This window comes from Hemicordylus capensis, chromosome 5, assembly GCF_027244095.1.
Source record: "Hemicordylus capensis ecotype Gifberg chromosome 5, rHemCap1.1.pri, whole genome shotgun sequence".
In the NCBI taxonomy this organism is placed as follows: domain Eukaryota; kingdom Metazoa; phylum Chordata; class Lepidosauria; order Squamata; family Cordylidae; genus Hemicordylus; species Hemicordylus capensis.
The window spans coordinates 178,320,181-178,340,710 of NC_069661.1; the positions used below are offsets into that span (position 1 = coordinate 178,320,181).

At 39.1% G+C, this 20,530-nt stretch overlaps 1 protein-coding gene and 1 long non-coding RNA gene across 3 annotated transcripts in view; one reads left to right on the forward strand and one right to left on the reverse strand.

Moving 5' to 3' along the window:
* Positions 1-20,530, forward strand: part of CNTN1 (contactin 1) — a 309,859-nt gene that overhangs the window by 186,763 nt on the left and 102,566 nt on the right. For both annotated transcript variants that reach the window (XM_053258259.1, XM_053258258.1), the window contains exons 2-4: positions 12,919-13,046; positions 14,921-14,953; positions 17,981-18,010. In XM_053258259.1, coding sequence (XP_053114234.1) covers positions 12,986-13,046; positions 14,921-14,953; positions 17,981-18,010 — 124 coding nt within the window. In that variant the 5' untranslated portion in view covers positions 12,919-12,985. The remainder of the gene's footprint in view (positions 1-12,918; positions 13,047-14,920; positions 14,954-17,980; positions 18,011-20,530) is intronic.
* The window catches only part of LOC128328353 (uncharacterized), an 87,992-nt gene that overhangs the window by 21,934 nt on the left and 45,528 nt on the right, over positions 1-20,530 (reverse strand). The window lies entirely within an intron of this gene.

Consider the following 20,530-nt stretch of genomic DNA (forward strand, 5'->3'; position numbering starts at 1 on the left):
GATTGGGGAATGAAGAAAGATTTATGTAAAATAAAAAATGTCAAAAAACCAGAATTTTCCCCCAGAAAATTAAAAATGTATTTTTAGGCTTGTATAGAGAGTGACACCATTATTATTATTTATTTGTTTGTTTGTTTGTTTGTTTATTAGATTTACTGAACCATTACTGATGGTTCTCATAAGGAAATGACTTGTGATGGTGGAAGCTATTAAATCTCAACATTTCTCAGAAACAATGATAAGAATCATAGAATGGAGATGATTAAGAGTTACTCTTGTGAAATTTAAAATGGAAGCCATTATCACACCTTTTATCTATATACTCTATTCAAAGTGATACATAGTTCATCCTCAAATAATGCATGTTTATTGTAAATAAGCATGTATTTTCATTAACTCCTGAACAAGAGGGTTTTTGGTGTACAATTATGCAGTGCTTAGTATGCATATTTTAACTTATGACTGCTAAAGTAAATGCCAGAGTTCTGTGGCACCTTACACCTTCAAAGCAAACAAAATATTTTGTATGCAAGATGCAGCAGTCATATTTAGAATTGTTTAAAGATACATCTGCGTATTTGTAGGTCAGAAGCTTTCTGAGCAATGCCAAGGATAACAGCTAGGATAACATAGAAGGATTGATAGGAAATTTTAAATGGATAGTGCCTGGGAAACTATTAGGAAAGCTTAGCATTTCAATTGGTTACCTGCCCATGTTTAAGTATTTACAGGATTATATCATTGTCTCAGTGCAACGCCAAAACACAGAAAATGCACTGTAAAAAATAAAATACTTCTCTAGGTTACCTCCTTGCACAACTGTTGGCCTTGCTCTCTTCAAAGGGCAGTAGAGTGGAGCAGCAGCAGAAGACTGAGAAAGGACAAGGTCATGCCTGGAGGGCAATTTTGAAAGATCAGGGTTAAAGGAGTCGGACAAATGATGAGCCAAGTTGTAATTGCAAATCAATATATTAGCAGGGTTCTTATCTGATCATTCATGTATATGTTAGGCCTTTAACTGTCATCTTTCCTTCTAGGTAAATGTGCCAGTTAAGTCATTTGCTGTGTGTGTCAGGTTATCCATGTAGATAAGGAACTACTTGTTTCAAAACTAATTTTAGTGCACCTCCTGCTTTGAGATTGTTTTTGTTGTTGATAGTATATAAATATTCGTAATTATAAAGATTTAATAATAAGAAAGACTTTAATAATAAGAAAAAAAACATTTAGAGAAAGAAAAAAGACATTTAGAGAAAGTCAAGAAAAAGACACTGTTGAGGTGTCCCTATATGTCCCTACATCTGCAGCAAATTTAATTTAAGTCGGTTAGACAGTCCACAAGTTAGTTCTTTAGCAGCTCAAATGTTCACATGTCCTCCATCTTGAATCAGGATGGATGACATTATTACAAACTATGCCATCCTTATGTGTCCCTGCACCTCTAGCAAATTTGGTTCAAATCAAATCAGTTAGGCGGTTCACAAGTTAGGCCACCTGCGCCTCATATGCATCCACCATCTTTCATTGGAGTGGATGGTATCGTCAGACTAAGCCATTGAGGTGTCTGTATGTGTCCGTACAACTATACCGAATTTGGTTCATATTGGTGCAAGGATTGCAAAGTTGATGACACACACTATTTTTTTTTTTTTAAATTGAGCCATCCCTACGTGTCCCTACAGCTGTTCCAGATTTGGTTTAGGTGGTTCACATTAGTCCACTTGCACCTCAAACATTCATGCGCCCACCATCTTGGATGGAGGACATCATCACAGACGAGGCCATAGAAGTGTGTCTATGTGCATACAGCTGAACCAAATTTGGTTCAAATTGGTTAGACGGACCATAAGTTAGCCCACTACAGCCTTAAGCATTCACACATCTGCCATCTTGAATCATAAACATCATGTTGTTGAGGTGTCCCTACAACTGTACCCAATTTGGTTCATATTGGCCAAACGCACACACACATACGCGCACACACACATACACACAGCCGGATGATCTCATAAGCTTACTTTCCTTAAGGAAAGTATGCTAAAAATTCCACTATGTCTCAATATATAATGTAGATACTGTAATGTAGATAATATTGATTTTCTTGCTTCCCCCTTTTTAAATCAATGAGATATCCATTTAACAAACTGAAATTGGAGCTCGGTATCCATGAAATTTCATTTTTGGCATGAAATTATCTGTTTATCCTTTTTGAAACATGTCACTATAACTCTGTTAACCAACAATGGCTGGGCAGTAAAAAATATAGGACTTCTTGAGGCTTTAAACAAAAGCACAAATAGCATTATTCCAAATCAACTGGAGATCTGGATTGATATTTCTTTCTCTTTTTCTAGCCTGCAGCTGCCTTCTAGTCTAATTCATATTGTTTATTCACAGGATGAAAGAGATGTTTTCAAGCATTTTCAACAGAAGCAAGTGACTGATGTAAAAAGCCACTCCATTTAAAAGAGAGTTGCTAGGAAACATGCAGTTTGAAGATGAAATCTCCTACTGAGTTTGTCCTCTGTGGCACATTTTTCTTCTTCTTCTTCGAGTTATGCCATGGCCTTGTTTTGAGACTCCGAAAACAATCAGATAAATCTGAATGGAAAATATGACACATGTTTGCAATACCTCATTAAAGACATTTGCTTTCAAAAGTAATAACTGATCTATTTTAATCCTGTTATTTCCCAAGGAGCTGCGGACAATGTGCATGGAATTATCCCATATCTTCATTGCAATAACACTGAAACATGGTGATGTTCAAATTAGTTTTGTGAATTTGGAAGGATTTTAACTCAAATCCTGCTAGTGCAAGTCCACATTGCACCCTCTGCACTGTAAGAGCTCTCAATAAAATTGAATGATAGTTTATAGTATGGATGACTTTGGGATGTACACATTCTGTATAATATTTGAAAATCTGTATCAGAATGACTTATATTTATCTTTCCATTCTTCAGCTATGTTGCTCCCCATACAGGCACCCTCAGGAATTTTTCCAGGGAAGGCAAAGTATATACATAGTATAATATACATAGAAATATATAACATATGTAGATTGTGCCACTTAATCAAGGACAGCTAACCCCCGTCCCCGAATGCCCATGGTTGCTTAAAAATAGGCATGACTTAATTATTTTACTACCATTTTATATTAATAAAAAATACACTACAATCTGTCAAGAATGTATTTGTTCCTAATACTTGTTAATATTTTGAATGATATACATTTGCTGAAGTATGAACCTTGTGTCTGCCATCAGATGTTACTGAAAGATGCCTCTTAACAACACAATAGATAATGGATACTGTAAAGGTACAAAAGAACGATTCGGATTTGTTTAAATATCTATATATTTAATTCTCTTAAATGTACATGTCGCTAATCCCATGTGTGGCAGCTCTCATGAGAGTTCACAAGCAGCTGCTGGACTAGCGATTGGGACAGGGGAGAAAATAGGGACGCAGGCAGGAGCAGGTGGCAGCAGGCCGGCCCAGCCATCCAGAGCAGCAGGCAGTGGCCAGCTGGCCACCGGAACATCAGGCGGCAGTGGGTTGGCTGGCCGCTGGGAACAGCAGGCAGTGGTGGTGGGCCGGCCGGCCGGCCACCGGGAACCTCAGGCAGAGGTGGGCTATGCAGCTGCCGAGAGCAGGTACCATCGACGGGCCAGCCCAGCCGCCGGGAATTGGCAGGCAGGCGGGAGGAGGTGGCAGGCCAGCTTTCTGGCTGGTCTGCCAGCCAGAAAGTGCTGGGGGGGGGGCAAGAAGATGTGGGCTGACCAGCTGGCCCACCAGCCAGAAGCCGCAGGCGGGGCAGGGCAGGGGGGAGAAGCGGGCTGAGTGGGGGGGAGAAGTGGGACGGCTGGGCAGAGGAGGCACAGATGCTCTGCACCTGGCCCAGCTAGTATTAGACCATCTGTCATGTCCCCCACCTTTGGTAGTGACTCTGAGCCTGACCCAGAAAAGCCAGGAGCAGCATTGGACCTAGTCTGTACCATCACACCTAGCCAGAGCCTGAGACCATTTGAAGTCCCAGGTATAACACTCTCGAAGCCTGAGCCCCTGAAGCAGCATCCTCTAAACCTCAGTCCCATCTCACACCATCACACTCCCTGATATCTGATTGTCAGTACGGCAATAGGCTGGGCAGGAGCAGGTAGAGAGAGGAACGAGTGTAGATTCAATACCAGAAGGTTATTCTTTTAATGTTTCCACTCTCAATATAGGGAGGCGTACCCCAGTTAAGGGTGTGCACGGAACCGGTTCCATACACTCGTGGGAGGGAGCCTCCTACCTGCCCATCCCTGTCCATGCTTTCCCAAAAAGCACAGGTGAGGGGCTGCAGTGGTCTTCCTTGCAGCCCCATTCAGTGTTACCATGCAAATGGCTGACACATCAGATTATGCATCTGTGAAATTTTTAACCTGACACATCCCTCTGCAGCCTAGGCCTGAGCTTAAGGATGAAAACAGAGTGTGATACCCAACTTGTAAAGACAGCGTAACATATGAGACTGTGCAATCCTTAATGTTTACACTGTGCAAAAGTTACGGTGTAGCACCTTCACTTGTAATTTCCATGCTTTTGAGAGCACAAATGAAAATTGTGTGCACTTATCTTAAACTGACAGTATTTGATATTTTTAGCCACCTTAAGTGGTGCAGCAGGGAAATGCTTGACTAACAAGCAGAAGGTTGCCAGTTCAAATCCCCGCTGGTACTATATTGGGCAGCAGCGATATAGGAAGATGCTAAAAGGCATCATCTCATACTGTGTGGGAGGAGGCAATGGTAAATCCCTCCTGTAGTCTACCAAAGAAAACCACAGGGCTCTGAGGGCGCCTGGAGTCGAAATCGATTTGACAGCACACTTTACCTTTATTTGATATTTTAATAAGCGCTTCAATTCATGCTCATTATTGCTAGAGAGTTCGGGTCTAGACTGCACAAAGTCTAGCAGTTTCAAATAGGTCCAGGGATGCTGATGCTCAGCACAAAAGCTACCAGTTTCCAGTGGTGGCAATGTGGAGAAACTGCCTTGCTCATTACTTTTATACCTAATCCAAAAGCCAGAAAAATTTCAGTCAGGACAATATTTATGGGCACACACACACACGCACACACACACACACACACACACACACACACACACTGTCCCTGGACTATAATACTCAATATCAGAATGTTTTATTTCAACAGCTGGCAACCTAGTACAAAGCAAATTGAATTTGTGCTGTCTAAGCAACCATGTGGGTACAGCTCCAATGGCCAACAATAGGTGTGAAATGGCTGTCTAAGTAATTGTGGAAATTTTAGTCATGCCAATAAATCCAATCATGGTTGAAATTGCCACAATTAGGCATGAACCACTTCAAAAGCAAGCTCCTCATTTGAAAGCCTAGTTGTAAGTTGGACCACAGCGTATTGATAAGGTGTGAGAGTAGACAATTTCAGAATAATGGCGTAAGGGAGAATAATTGAACTCTGGAAGATAACTGCAACACTTGTGTATATACACAGTTATTTGCAGTTTGTTGCAGGTTTGGTGTATGTGTGCATGCTCCTTTAGTGGTGGCATCCCTAAAAATAGAAGCCATCAGGTGAGGACAGACTTAAACAAAAATAAGACTCATTGTGCATTCTTCAACAGTGTTGTGAGATTGGTTTTGCCACTGAGCTGTCAAACCAGCTTAGCTTACTGGTCAACTTAGTATTACTTTAAGCCCTCTCCTCTAACCTGGTCTTTTGCTTGGAACTGCTGCCACTGCCTATGCTTCCTCCAACAGGTGGAGAAGTTCCAAAACATCTTGCAGCCAGGTGCCTGACATGAAAGTGTTCAATTTCCTTGTTTCAGGCAAAGGAAGTTTTGTTACTCTTGTCCAACTAGAAGAGAAGGAAGCATTGGTAGTGAGTAGGTGATAAGAACCAAAGCAGATAGGCCCTTGTGCTCATCTGACAGTTCTGTTGTGAAGATGGACAGGCCTGGAAGTCTATAAAAGCACTGTGAACCTCATGCTTATATTACATTTGTCTTAAGGCGTTTTAGCATACTGTATATACCTGAATCCAAGACTAAGTTTCTTCCAAGTTTTTTAATATTAGAAATGAGAGTCATCTTTAAATCAGAATCCTCTTCCTTTCAGGTGAACAAAATATTACCTGTATTTATAAGGGGGCCATCTTAAATTCAGAGTCACCTTCAATTGGGGTAATTAAAAGAGAATCTCAAATATAGGCAAGAGAGGAATGCACAGTTGTGGTTAATGTTATGTACTTGGTAACAATAATTAAGTGAGATGATGCTAGCCATTTAATTATTTTAATCTCTAACTCTGCCATTCAAACCTATGGAAAGGCTCAAGAATTGAAGAAGATATCAAAGGCACATCTATACCAAGCTGCCATTTATTTGTGGAGTTGTCATCTTAGCAAGGTTGCTTGATGGCAAGGGGAACTAGCATTGGCTTTTTTCATGCCCAGTTCAAGCCAAATAGGCTTCTGTTGTTCCTTACTGAGTATGGGCAACATAAGTTGTCGAGAGATAAATTAAGCAGCTCTATTCATTTTCAGTTCTCTTTTTAATTATTGTAGAGAATACAGAACATGCAAGTCAGTAGGGGCAGTCACAGCATTTTTCTTGACACCCCAAATTTCTGCCAAGCAGTGTGTTAACTATAGTCTCAAAGACAAACCAAAATGCAAAAAATGAAAAACTAATTTTATAGAAGCAACTTTTAGACTCTGATTATAGCTTAGCAATTTAAGATTGAATTATTTTTGCTATAAATATTCATGTTCTGGAAAAAGAAAGGGGAGATTTCAAAATCTGAATGAGGCATTCTCTCAGTATTCATAGCACTTGAATAATGTATAATTATAATAACATTAAATTGCTCTAATAATAAGGGGCTTGATTCTTTCCTGCTGGCTAAAATCAACTATAGAGATTAATCTTTCATTTTCTCTCTTCTAATATAAGATGTTGGTTTGAGTTGTCTTTAGGGTCTGTTAGTGCAATCATAAGTGTGTGTGTGTGTATGTAACTTTTACAGTTATTAAGGAGCGGTTCAGAGCATGTCCTGTGAATCTCATTTGTTTGGTTCGACGGGGGTAGAATTTAATTCATTTGATTACATGTTCTGGAGTTGCTGCATTCTTAGCAACTTCAGGCACTTGAAGGAAAGATTATATCTGAGTGAGTCGTGAAACTTGACATCAATTAACTTATGATGAATTTGGTGCATAAAACCCCTGTGCAAGTGGGAAGTACTGTATGACCTTATGGAGTGTGGCCCTCTGTTGGATGGGGAGTGAGTTGTATTTTTTGACCCTCAGAGGCTCTTGTAGAAAAGAGTTTATAAGAGAGAGGGAGAGAATGATTTATTCTCCCTGCACTTTGAAGAGAAAGAAAAGGAGATATTGAGGAGAAGCTAAATTATGGAGAAAGAGAGGTTGTGAGGTTTATGATAAGAGAGGTGATAAGAGAACTACTGAAGACTGAAAAGAGATGGAAGTGGCAGCTTTCTGCTCTTGACAAACACTCAGCTTCAGGGTAACTTAACTATAAGGAGCAAGACATATTGAGAACTGCAGATAAGCCTGAGGATCTGTCTTTAAACTCATTTTGTGGATTACCAAAAAAAACCCCACATAGCCATATTTTGTGGATTTCAAAATTTTCTTCTGGTTTGGCTTGTTGCTACCCTCACGAATAACAATCTTTTGAGGGATTTGGAGACGAGTTTTTTGATATATGTATATTATGTGTAAATTTGTATTAAGAGCATATGGTTTCTTTTACTTTACCTCTGAATTCATTTCTGTGTTGGTCTTTGGAGCATGAGCACTGGGAGAAATAGGAAAAGTTGCAAAAGCAAATAATTTGGGGCTGGCAGAGGTGGTGGTGGTGAGATACGGAAGAGGGGAGGAGACTGTTTCAAACCATATTGGCACACATGGACCAGACTGACACTGGTGAGATGTGTTGTGAAGAAATTATGCTACATTCAGGTCATAATCCTTCAGGCAGGGAATTTCACTTAAGTTTCTTTCCTTTGTTTCCTCCTGGACTCCTCATGCTGACAAAGATCTAAGGCCTTACTAATCTCTTGGCGCAGGATCATGGTATTGACTTTTCGCCCCTTGGAGTACTTAAAGGGTCAGTTTTACCATGTTCTTAATAACACATTTCAGTTTTAACAAAGCTTTTAATTCCTCGTCTGTTCTCTCATAAGAAAGGGAAAGTGAGATGGAAATAATACATATATTTATATCTACCATTTCTGAACAGTTTATGTTACTAGATAAGTAAAGTACCTCTACGATGTCTACTAAAGAAAAGATGACATTTTCCTCTCCAGGAAACAACTTTCCTTTGTAATTTCACTACTACTAAGAGGTGTGTGTGTGTGTGTGTGTGTGTATAATACACACACACACACAAACACACACACACACACACACAGTTAACAAAAGTTCTTAAGTTATAAGGTGTGATACCCCTTGGTCCATTGGAAAATCCTTCCTCTCTGTGTATTAACCCCCAATCCCTTGGTAAACCAAATAATATGAATCAGATGAGATGGCTGTGTTTAGTTAGTTAGTTTTTAATTATTTCAAGTATTTATACTCCACACCCCCAGTACACCACTGTTTGGGGCAGCTCACAAAATCAGCAATATATATATACTATAAAACAATATAAAATTAATAGAAATTTGAATAGAAATAGAAAAGCCTCTGTGAAAATCAAATTTAAAATAACAAGTTAACACCTACCAGATGTATGCTACAGACAGAATAGTTGTAAGTGTCCACGCACAAAAACACTAAAAGCACTGTCTGTGACCACATCAGTGTTGTTGGCTAGAGGATAGTATATCGTTAATGTGTGATATGCATTATCTCTAGCATCAGATAGAAAAAGGATGACAAACTGAGGTATAACATAAAGAGCATAAAGTTGCAATCCAAAGTATGAAGAAAAACATTCTGTCTCATTTAACACTTCTTCTAGTTTAAAAGCAGGCTGAGGGCCAGCGTGGTGTAGTGGCTAGAGTGCTGGACTCGGAGACCCGAGTTCAAATCCCCATTCAGCCATGATACTTGCTGGGTGACTCTGGGCCAGTCATCTCTCTCTCAGCCTAACCTGCATCACAGGGTTGTTGTGAGGAGAAACTTCAGTATGTAGTACATTGCTCTGGGCTCCTTGGAGGAAGAGCAGAATATAAAATGTTAAAAAAAATAATAATTTATGCTTTATTCCACTGCAGTCATCTATTGCAACTGGGGCTTTTAATTAATGTGAGGGAAAAGTTTAATTGGAAAGAGGTATTTTCCAGAATAAGACCCAGAATGTTTCTCTGGCATGAAAACTTTGTTTTGGAACCTGTGGGAAATCTAAACAAGGGAATATTGGTGTATTTATAGCAAGGACTTCTGCCAGCACATAACTAGAACCCTATATATCCAGGATCAAATGAAGGATTTATGGATTAAAAGTGTAATGGGCAGGCTTCAGGCCCAGCACCAGTCTCCCAAGAGATGGAAAGAAATTAGGTTTTCATTTGGCTCAGGCTACAAAACTCTTTGGAGAACTGGTTAAAAAGCTCTACAATAAGAATTTGCTCTTGTCACTATATAGGTATATCTACATTCCTTTGCTGTGCTGTTGTTTGAACTTCCTCTTTTAACAGAAGAGGCAATGAGAATATAGTTTTGTCATTGAGGGAGGTCATCCATTACAGTCCCTGGTTTTTACTAGTTGTACTATTTTTATAATTATTTTTATTTAATCTGCTGTGTTGGCTTTTTAATGCTGTTTTATTGCTTACTAATATTGTTAGCTGCCTTGAGAAGTTTACAACAAAGGAGATAAATATATCCCCCCAAACAAATAAATTACAAGAGACAAAGAGTTGTGGCCATTTTGTATGTTTTCCTCCTCTTTTCCTTGTAACATCAAGTATAATGCAAGATATGACATGATATTGCGATGTGCAACTATCTCATGTCACATGTTGCACTATAGTGGATATTACTAAGAAGGGAAGAATAAAAGGAAGGGTGGTGACAGCTGTGTGCATCTTGTTAGTTCTATCCTTAAGTGACCATCAAGTATAGTGCCTTCTAGTTAATAACTATCTTTCAGAAAGGAAGCCTTTTTTCAGTAATGGCAAGTTTCTCTTCTCTTCTTTCTCCCCCCCCCCCCCACCCCATCTCTCTGAAGTTGAAAAAATTTCAAAGCTGCAATGCAAAGGGTCTTTTAGATCTTTAACAAAATGATAGACATGATACATGCACTGCACATCTAGGTCCTATCTTTTGAAAATGTGGCTGTCTTAGATCAGTTTTAACTGCTGTTTGGATATCTGTACTGGAATAACCTGCTCAGTCAAGGTATTCGGTTTTACGGAAAGTAACTGGTGTGCTGCCTCATTTAATAGTCGGCAGCTCAGAGGACGTTTGTCAGAGCAGTATATCAAAACGCCTCAGTACTTCTGCTTCTAACTAGGTGAGCCAGGTTAGACATACTGCATGCCTAGCTTCTTCTCTTTTGAAACAGCAGGAAAGGAACAACCTTCCTCATCAACCTTCGCCTCCGGCAGTCATGAATAACTATTTACAACATGGAGGTTAAGTACTATAGCTCTCTAATGACAGCTTGGTAACATTTTGCTTCCAGTAAAGAATCCAGGAGAAAGACATTGGGGAAGGCTTGAAAACTGAACCTAATTAGATGAATGCAAAGCCAAGGACATGCTCCAAAGCAGGGATATAATTCCATATGAATGTCATACAAATGTTGTTATCTCCCCTATAATATTGTAATTGAATCAATAACTTATAGCACTTAACATGAATTCATACATAAAAATCATTACTCCTCTGTGGAATTACTTTGTTGTCACAACATAATCAGGTCCATCCTTTTGCAGCCATTTAAATTAATGTTACCGCAGTGAAAATGTGTGTTAGAAGAAATAACGTCATTCTAGCCTATAGTAAACTATACCTTATAGAAGGGTTTGGCTAGTTGTAAATTCATTAACAACTGTTATTAGAACAGCTCATTAACAGCTTTTACCAGAACAATAAAGGTAAGGATACTATCTAAGATGGGCTTCTTTAAGTATCACATTCTTGTGATACTTGGATGCATCTGACTAACTGGAAACTATCTGGATAGTCTGGAGTATCTGGATAGTCTATCTGGAAACTATCTGGATAGATATCTGGCTATCTGGATGAGTTAGATCTCCTTGTGCTGGATGGGGTAACACTCCCCTGGAAGGAGCTTGGGGCTACTCCTGGATCCAGACCTCCTGGTATCTCAGGTGGAGGCTGTGGCCAGGAGTGCTTTTTATCAGCTTAGGCTGATCTGACAGCTGCGTCCATTCCTTGAGGAGAATGACCTCAGAACAGTGGTGCACCAGCTGGTAACCTCCGAGCTTGATTACTGTAATGTGCTCTGCATGGGGCCGCCTTTGTATGTCGTTCGGAAACTTCAGTTAGTTCAAAATGCGGCAGCCAGGCTGGTCTCCGGGGCAACTCGGAGAGACTATATTATACCTGTTTTAAAACAACTGCACTGGCTGCCAATACGTTTCCAGGCAAAATACAAAGTGCTGGTTATTACCTTTAAAGTCCTGAACGACTTACGTCCAGGTTACCTTAGAGAGCGCCTTCTTCGGTCTGATCCCCACTGCACACTAAGATCATCTGAGGAGGTCCAGCTCCAGTTGCCACCGGTGTGTCTGGTGGCGACCCAGAGGCGGGCCTTCTCTGTAGCTGCTCCTAGATTGTGGAATGTGCTCCCTGCAGCAATCCATAATTTGAATTCTTTATTGGCATTTAGGAGAGCTCTAAAGACCTGCCTGTTCGGCCTTGCCTTCCAGGGTTTTTAAATTGTTTTAAAGGGTTTTCAATGTATCGGGTTTTTATAAGGTTTTGAATTGTTTTATTTTTAGCTGTTTTATTGTATTTTAAAAATTTTATTTCCGATCATTGATTGATTTTAACTGTTTTATGATATTTGTGAAATGCCCTGAGCTATTCTGCAAGGGTGGTCTAAAAATCGAACAAACAAACAAATAATAATGTTGGCCAGAGAAATGATAGGGATTTTAACATATTGAAGATTCTTATTCTTATTCTATTGATAGTCAATGACACTTCATGTTGACAATTTTGTGGTTTGCTCATAGGTATTTTAATACCCTAGTACTATTTTCAGTTTTCAGTTTTACTAAAATTAGTGTATACAGTTGAACCTCATACACAGTACCGCTATTCGCAGTTCCACGTATCCGTGGTAGCCTAATTGTTACCCGACCTCTATATCTGCGGACACAAAAGGGTTAAAACCCACATATCTTCAGTTTAGAGATGGCTGGAAATGACCTTGGAGGTCATTTCTGGTCGCCATTTTGTGAAAAGGAGTCATTTTGTGGCTCATTTGGTACAACCCGCCCTTTTCTGTGAAAAATTGCAAAATAATGGAGAAATTTGGACTTCTGGGGACATTGCTGGACAGGTGGAGATCCACAGAGCACAGTAGGGCACTTTAGTTTACTCCTCCCATATTTTTTGCCATTTTTAGCGTGGTCTTCCCAGCCTCCAGAAACCGGACCCAATCCCTATTGCTTCAATGCCCAGGTATCGGCAGTTCCAATATCCATGGATCCAGAAGAGAACGGAATCCCCTTGGATAACATGGGTTCACTTGTATATCATAGGAAACTTAATTGATTTTGTACATGAATGTCTGAACTGTCTGTTTCAAAGATTTAATTCAGTTTTTATGTGTTCTCTAGAACTGTCACCAGCTTTTTGGTTATAGCCAGGTGCACATTGGTAGGGCGTCTTTATTGCAAAGTGATTGATCCTTTCCCTCTTTTATTTTTATTATCAGCTACTTTCCATTATTTGAAGTGCAGTGTGGCAAGACAGAAATCCTTGTGAAATAAATACATCTGAAGATGAAGCCGCAGCCCATAATCAGTCATTTGGTTGCAGTCTATTCCATCTTCTGCCTGGCAGGTAAGATGACCTCTAAGTTTAATGCTGTAATGGCACTAAAAGGGGAACAGTTGTGCCAGGAGATGACACCAGCCTAACTTCTAGAAATAAACTTATTTAATGTTACTCTTTGCGGTGGTGGGAGCTGTAGGTTTGTGTGTCCTTTTTTCAATTGTAGTAAGAACAAAAACAAGTAGTCATATGAATTTACTTGGGACCCTGATTTTGACAATTTTCTCAGGTTGCTGATCCTGCTTTCTGCTGGAGTATTGGATTGCTGTAGCAAGAAGACTTTAGCCAAATGTTAACCTTTTAGGCAATAATACACAAAAATAAAATACCTGTCTCCATGTGAATGCTTAGAAATATCCCTTTTAATACTGACACATAGTATTTCACAACAACAAGAAAATACTACACGTAGATAGATAATGCAAATTATTACAAAATCAAGGAGAGGCTGTTGAAAAGAATAAATCTCTGAAATGCTCTCAGCATTAAAAACGCATCATTCTAAATATTGGATCCACCCTATCTGAAAAGTATAGGAGCATAACAGTACTTGTAGAAATTACATTTATTTATCAAATCAAGCCATCTACATGTTACTTGTTATCCTTGCAGACATAGTTGTAATGTAATAACTTTGGCTCTATGTGTGTGCCATGTGAGCTTATTTTTATGACAAATGATAAGACTGTCAACAAAGCTAACCCATATATATGTGAAACAAATACTTTCAAGGTTCTACATATTTCAGTCTCTTCACTTTGCAGGACCATGATACCTTTGGGGGAAAGATGCATAGTTCTTACTATTTTTCATTTTATTATTAATTATTATTAACTTGTCTTTCTTGGGACTACAGGAGGTTATGTATTCAGCTTCCTTTTTATTTTATGTGTTTGGCAATTATGCCATTGTTTAATCTGTTCAAAGGTGGCATTGGCTTAAAAGAATGTTGTGATGAAAGAAAACAAATAACTATAAAGAAAAGCCCTCTGGTTACCAAAACCAATTTTGGGAGGGAGGAAGGAATTCTAACTCATCTAATTACAATAAAAATTTAAATATGATAACTAGAGCAAATACAGAATTGATACTCACAATTGTCCACTGTCCTTATAGCGCCACTATAGAATGCTTTAACCTTGGTTGACTGTTTTCCTTGCCCATTGAGACAGCTTAGTATATGACAGTGACATTTTATGATGATCTTCTTAATAGGTTAGTACAATGTGAAATGTGATGATAAGTCTGAAGATGTGTATTTTGGGATCAATATGGATTTGGAGTCCTAGTTCTTCAGATTTTCTTAATAAAATCAGAACATTTGGAAATGGAATTTATATTTTATGCTTTAAATTATTTAATGTAGATGGCCATGATCCAGAAAAGCCATATGCATGCACAGATCATTTTATATGAGTGGGGGGCAGGGCTTGCCATTTTCCCTACTGGTATCAGCCATTTCAACCTAATGGATATCTCTCTGGAGTTTTAAGGGAAATGACCTTTCAGGGACCCAGTAGGTTGCTGCATCCACAAGAAAGGAGCCGATATAGTCACAGACAACTACACCTGTGATAAGAATATAGGCCTTTGGATCTGCATTCTAGTCAACATAATACCAAGTAGTGTTATCACCTCTAGTAGTTTCTTCAGGTCTTTTAGGGCCCAGACATTAATTTTCATTTTTTTGTGTGAACGTTGGGGGACTTGATCTTTTGGTTGATTGCCTTAAAAGAAAATATATTGTAGGTCCTGAAGAAATTATCTATTATCTAATTCTTTCCGCTCCCCACAATTACAGGGCTGAGGAAATTTATCCATTTTGTTAAGACGATACTTGTGTTTCAGTTCTTTAGAGTTTACTCTTATTTCATTAAAAATAGGTCTGGGGTGCTGCAGTGCTACTAGACTTACTGGTGAGTCATGTGACAATCAGAAACATCATGGTTTGCTTTTGCACAGATGGTTACAAGGGCATGCTCATATGGCACTGGAGGGTCATGGACCATGCAAATTCTAAGCTGATGTCAGGATTCCATATGCCAAAGGCAGAGCTGGTTACTTTCTGTATATCTGCACCCACATAATTTGCACAGAATCTGGCAGAAATTTAGGCACAGCCTCAATTCTGAATTTTTCAACATTCAGAATTGAAGAAAAGTAAAAAGGTAGTGGTCATGGTTGCAGAGAGATACAGGTGGCCTTCATTATTTTGGGGGTTCTGATCTTACCTATAGGCACAAATATGGAAACCGCAAATAATGCTACCTTACCCTATGGGAATCTAGGGGTTAGTTTCATAACCAAAAAGAAAGGGCCAAAAAAAAAAAAAAAAAAAGCAAGGGGGGCAGACATAAGAGGAGAAAAGCATTATACTGTATTTTCAGGTCTCCAGCAATGCCTCCAAACAGTTGAATATTCACCAACAATTTTTACTAAAAAAAAAAAAAAAAGCCACAAAATAGCTTTCCACTTTAAAATGGCAGTTGGAAATGACACCAGAAGTCATTTCCAACCACTCAAAATGGCGGATAGGTGAATTTCACTTTCTGCCTGCAGATAAAGAAACTGGGTATATCCAATCGCAGATATGGGAAAAGGCGATCCACGACTCTAAGGATAACAAGGGCCACCTGTATCTGGAAATACCTAAGACCTGTCTGGGAAGAACTCCCTATTCAGGATACAGAATATCTGTACTTTGCATGATTAGTTGCCCCATCCTTATGGTCTACAGAATATAGCCCATAACTATATTCTTCAGATTGTATTCTTTATGAAAGCCAAAATGCCAGATTTTATTAAAAAAAATCAAGGCACAGTCCAGCAAAAGTTAAGCAGTTGTAAGACCTCTTGATTTCAACAGAAGATATTAAAGCATGCTTAATGATCCTGGTTAAATCAATAAGACTTCAAAGTGCTTAACTTAGTTTGGATTGAGTCCTCAAAATTTAGAATAAAGCATGGAAATTGAGAACATATATTGAAATTATTCAGATGATGACACACTTTATTAATCTTCAGTATTTTTGCTGCACATAATTTTCACTTTAATGTCCATATCTATTTTAATACTACACATTCTCTTAAATGTCAATGTTTTAAAATGTCTACATGTTAAAAGTATGTGCAATTAGCACCATTTCTATAAATTGCATATTCACATTATCATGTAGCTTATTGGAATAACTCTCTTTTGGAAAGGAATTTGGGGTCTTTCTACAGAATAATACCAGTTCAGCCTAGAAACTATCATTTTGACATGCATGATACTTGGTATTTGGTGTCCAATAGCAAATATTCTTCTGCATGATGTTTTGTGATCCTGATTTAATGCACATGGAGGAAGCAACGTCTTAACCCTGCACAGGATGGCTAAATAAATTTGCACCATGTTGCTGGCTCCATTCTGAAGTTGCTTCCTTAAAAGTACTGCTCAAGGAGACACCACAATGTTGAGTGGGACATCTCCTTAGGGAAGAGATCTGGTATTGTGTTAGCAAGCATGACTTGTCCCCTTAGCTAAGCAGGGTCCACCCTGGTCTCATTTGAATTGGAGACCTCATGTGAGCACAAAGATAATCCTCCCAGGGGATGGAAGAGCAGAAGGTTTCAAGTCCCCCCCCCCCCCCGCCGCCGCCCCTGGCTTTTCCAAGGTAGGGCTGAGAGAGATTCCTGCCTGCAACTTCAGAGAAGCTGCTGCCAGTCTGTGTAGACAATACTGAGCTAGATAGACCAATGGTCTGACTCAGTATATGTTCAGTTTCCTGTGTTCCTATGTTCCCTTTTCAGTGGAACATCATGTTCCTAGTATTCCTATTTCTAAGAAGGCATAAACTCCTTAAATGCATGCCTGGAGGCAGTAATGGGCTGGATGAGGGAAAACAAACTGAGACTGAATCCAAATAAGATAGAGGTTCTTATTATGCGGGGTCGGAACTCAGGAAACAATTTGGTTCTGCCCATTCTGGATGAGGTAACACTTCCCCAGAAGGAACAGGTACCCAGTTTGGGAGTGGCTTTGGACCCAAACCTCTTTCTGATGTCTCGGGATGAGGTGGTGGCCAGAGGTGCTTTCTATCAGCTTTGGCTGATAGGCCAGCTGCATCTATTGCTGGAGAGAAAGGACCTTAAAACAGTAGTGCATATGCTGATAACCTCTGTGTAATCCGCCCTGAGCCACTTTTGGAAGGGAAGTATAGAAATCAATCAATCCAATCAATCAATCAATAAATCAATCAATCAAATAAATAAATAAATAAATAAATAAAGTGATGTATTCTATGTGGGGCTGCCTTTATATGTAGTCCAGAAACTGCAGTTGATACAGAATCTGGCACCCAGGTTGATCTCCAGGTCATCTCAAAGAGACCATATTACACTACACTGGCTACCAGTAAGTATTGGGCAAAATACAAGGTGCTGTTTATAACTGATGAAGCCCTAAACAGTTTATGCCCTGGGTATTTCAGAGAACATTGTCTTCTCTATGAGCCCCATTACCCACTGAGATCATCCAGAGACGTTAGTCTTCAGTTGTCACCATTTTGTCTTGTTGCTACACAGGTACAGGCTGTGTCTGTTGCCACCTCGAGACTCTGGAATGTACTCCCTGCTGTAATAAGAGACCCTCCATCTCTTCTTTAAGAAGTTTCTAAAGACGCATTTATTCACTCAAATTGTTTTAAGGCTTTAATTTCTGTTCTAATTTGCATATTTTGCTGTAAACCACCCAGAGTCAGAAGTTTGGGGTGGAATAAAAATATAATAAACAAATAAATGAAATAGTAATGAAACACATATGGAACGGTATAGAACTGACTGCCAATTATACAGGAAACTTTAGCTCGTATGGCACTTCATTCCATCCTGCTTGTGAAACAATCTCAAAGACCTATAGAAAAATATTTCTTTCTTTCTCTCTCCCTCAAATGTGTCTGAAGTTCTTGATGTGCTCCAAGGAATCCAAAGAGGTAAGTTGATGCCCTTCAGTTTGCTTGGTAACATTGTCCAAATCCCTAACAATATTATTTCCTTAGAAATGTTGAATACAAGACTGTGTTACTGTGCTTGCTCTAATATATGTATTCTACGCATGCATCTATACTTTCAGATTAAATGCGGGAGCCAAATTTGCAAGCATGAATAACATGCAGAGTGATGTTAGAGTACTCTAGAGGAGCAAACAGACTCAGACTGTTTGAGTCTTTTTTAAAAGCAAAATGACTTTTTTAAAAGCAAAAAAAGTATATTTTTACAATACAGAGGCACAATATGAAAAAATATGGTGTTTTGCAGGCATGATAATGAAGGCAACTCTCAGGTGAGAGGGAGAGAAGAAGAGGGAGAGAGAACATAGCTTAGTGGTTTGTAGATGAGAAATGTGCATGGAGAGAAGGAAAATGGGAAATGAACAGAAATAGAATAAAGGGCATCTTTTATACTTGTGCTTTAGTTTGCTGATATGTGAGCAAAGCCAAAGGCCACAGAGTGAAATTTTCTTTAGCAATTACATTCAAAAATCTCATAAATTCTATAAGTGGGAAGTTCATAGAAGTTTAGATTAACGTAAATGAGTTCTGCATGGTACAATAATATGGTCTTCAATAGTTTGCTAAAGAAACAACAATTTATGTTTCAGATAAATCATTGCTGGAAATCCACTTCCCTCTTCTCTAATATACATTTTTTCAGTGTACACTTTTTCTAGCAAAAGGTGAATAGGTACCGCAGATTACTAAGGTGTGACTAAAGGTTGCTTTCACTCATGAAGTTATTTTAGTACTCTTATCCGTGACATTTTGCCATTATTTTTTCTGCAGCATGTCTGTTGGCTGTGTTGCAGAATTTTACAGTGTTAACACATTTGTATCAGACTAAGAAAAAAATATAATTAGCTTTTGCACCATTAACAGATTTTCTTCTTGAGGAACTGGGTGAATTCAAAGATCCCTTAAGGTCGAAGTAGATTGATATATCTCCTCGTGTCATTTTATTTGGTTTACAGCTCCCATGGAGGCAAGTCTATTTGGAATTGGGGCTACAGTGCTGGTGGAGGATATAAACATTTTACCCCATGTCATTAAACATACACACACACATACATACACTTTCTGTGTGTCACTGGTGGGCGGGAGACTAAAAGGTTACAATAAGGGTACCTGTAACTTTTTTCCTCCACTTTGTGGCTAATGCAATTTGTTTGGAAGGGTTCTCTCTGTTTTTGTGAGCCCAGTCCAAATCACACCTGGCAGCTTCTTTTAAGAATAAGATATGAAATATCTAACTCCAGATCTTGATAACTTCCAAATCAAAAGACATGCTGCATAAAAAATAAGGGCAATATATGCCCCCAATATCCCTGCCCCCAATATATTTCATCTTGATTCAAAATGATCCAATTATCAGGAAATGCATAAAAGTTGGGCTCCTACAAGAGACGTTCCCCCACTTTTAATATGTGGCATTCCTTGACAACTGTCCAGACAGAAAAATGTGGCTGCCAGTATGTTCCCAATAACTATTAAAAAAGCAATCTCTGCTTTAAGAACAAAAAACATGAATTTATATATAGTGTGGAATTTTTCCAAGGCAACAGCTTCAGAAAGACATGCTGTGAAGACTGGAATCTATATTTAAAGTTCTCCATAAAGCACACAACATGTGGCAGTATTCACAGACCCACAACTTAGAGTTAATACATTCTTGCCACTAAAGATAAAAAGTGTATTCTGTATATACCCATTATTTTTTACCATGGCTTCTGTTAACTCAGAATAATGTAACTCACAGTGTAACTCAGAATGTGCTTGACAAAGTTAAAGATCAACAATCTTGTTGGGCTGGTTTTGATATGTCCAAGCCAGTCTAGCTACCATGTAATTAGGTACATACATGAGCACAAACATATGCCCAACATGCCTTTCCCGTTCTCCAAATAGTAGCGAGGGGAGTCTCTGGATGGCCCTTCATATGTGTTCTAAATACTTGGCGAATGCATTCTTTCAAAGAAGCCCCCCAGATAAAAGAAGGTGATGAGCACTGAGAGGGGAAGTAGGATCAATGCTTATCCATAGCCCCTAACTATGCAGCAAGCTGGCTTGCTCAGATGTATCATCTGAACTGGTCTGTTGTGACCCTAATGCCCTGGAATGTTGAAACACTCTTCCATTCCAGCACTTTCCCTTTCAGTTCCTTCTCGTCTGCTGTGCTCTACAACGCAAAGGTTTATGCTCCCTTCTCCTTTGTTCCTGTGAAGAGATTTGTTTATCTTCCTAATATTTTTTGCTTGACTTGGACTGTTTCTTGGTTATTCTCTATAGATTCTCCCTTTATTGGTCAGTTGTATTTTTTCTGTTTTGACTCGGCCTGTCCCATGACCACCCTATTAGGATTTGGTGCCTCAAAGACCGAGCAAAAGTGTTGGGGCAAGTTGGAAGTGAGCACAATCTGTGACATTGCATAAGATCATTACTGACTATGTGGCACACCTG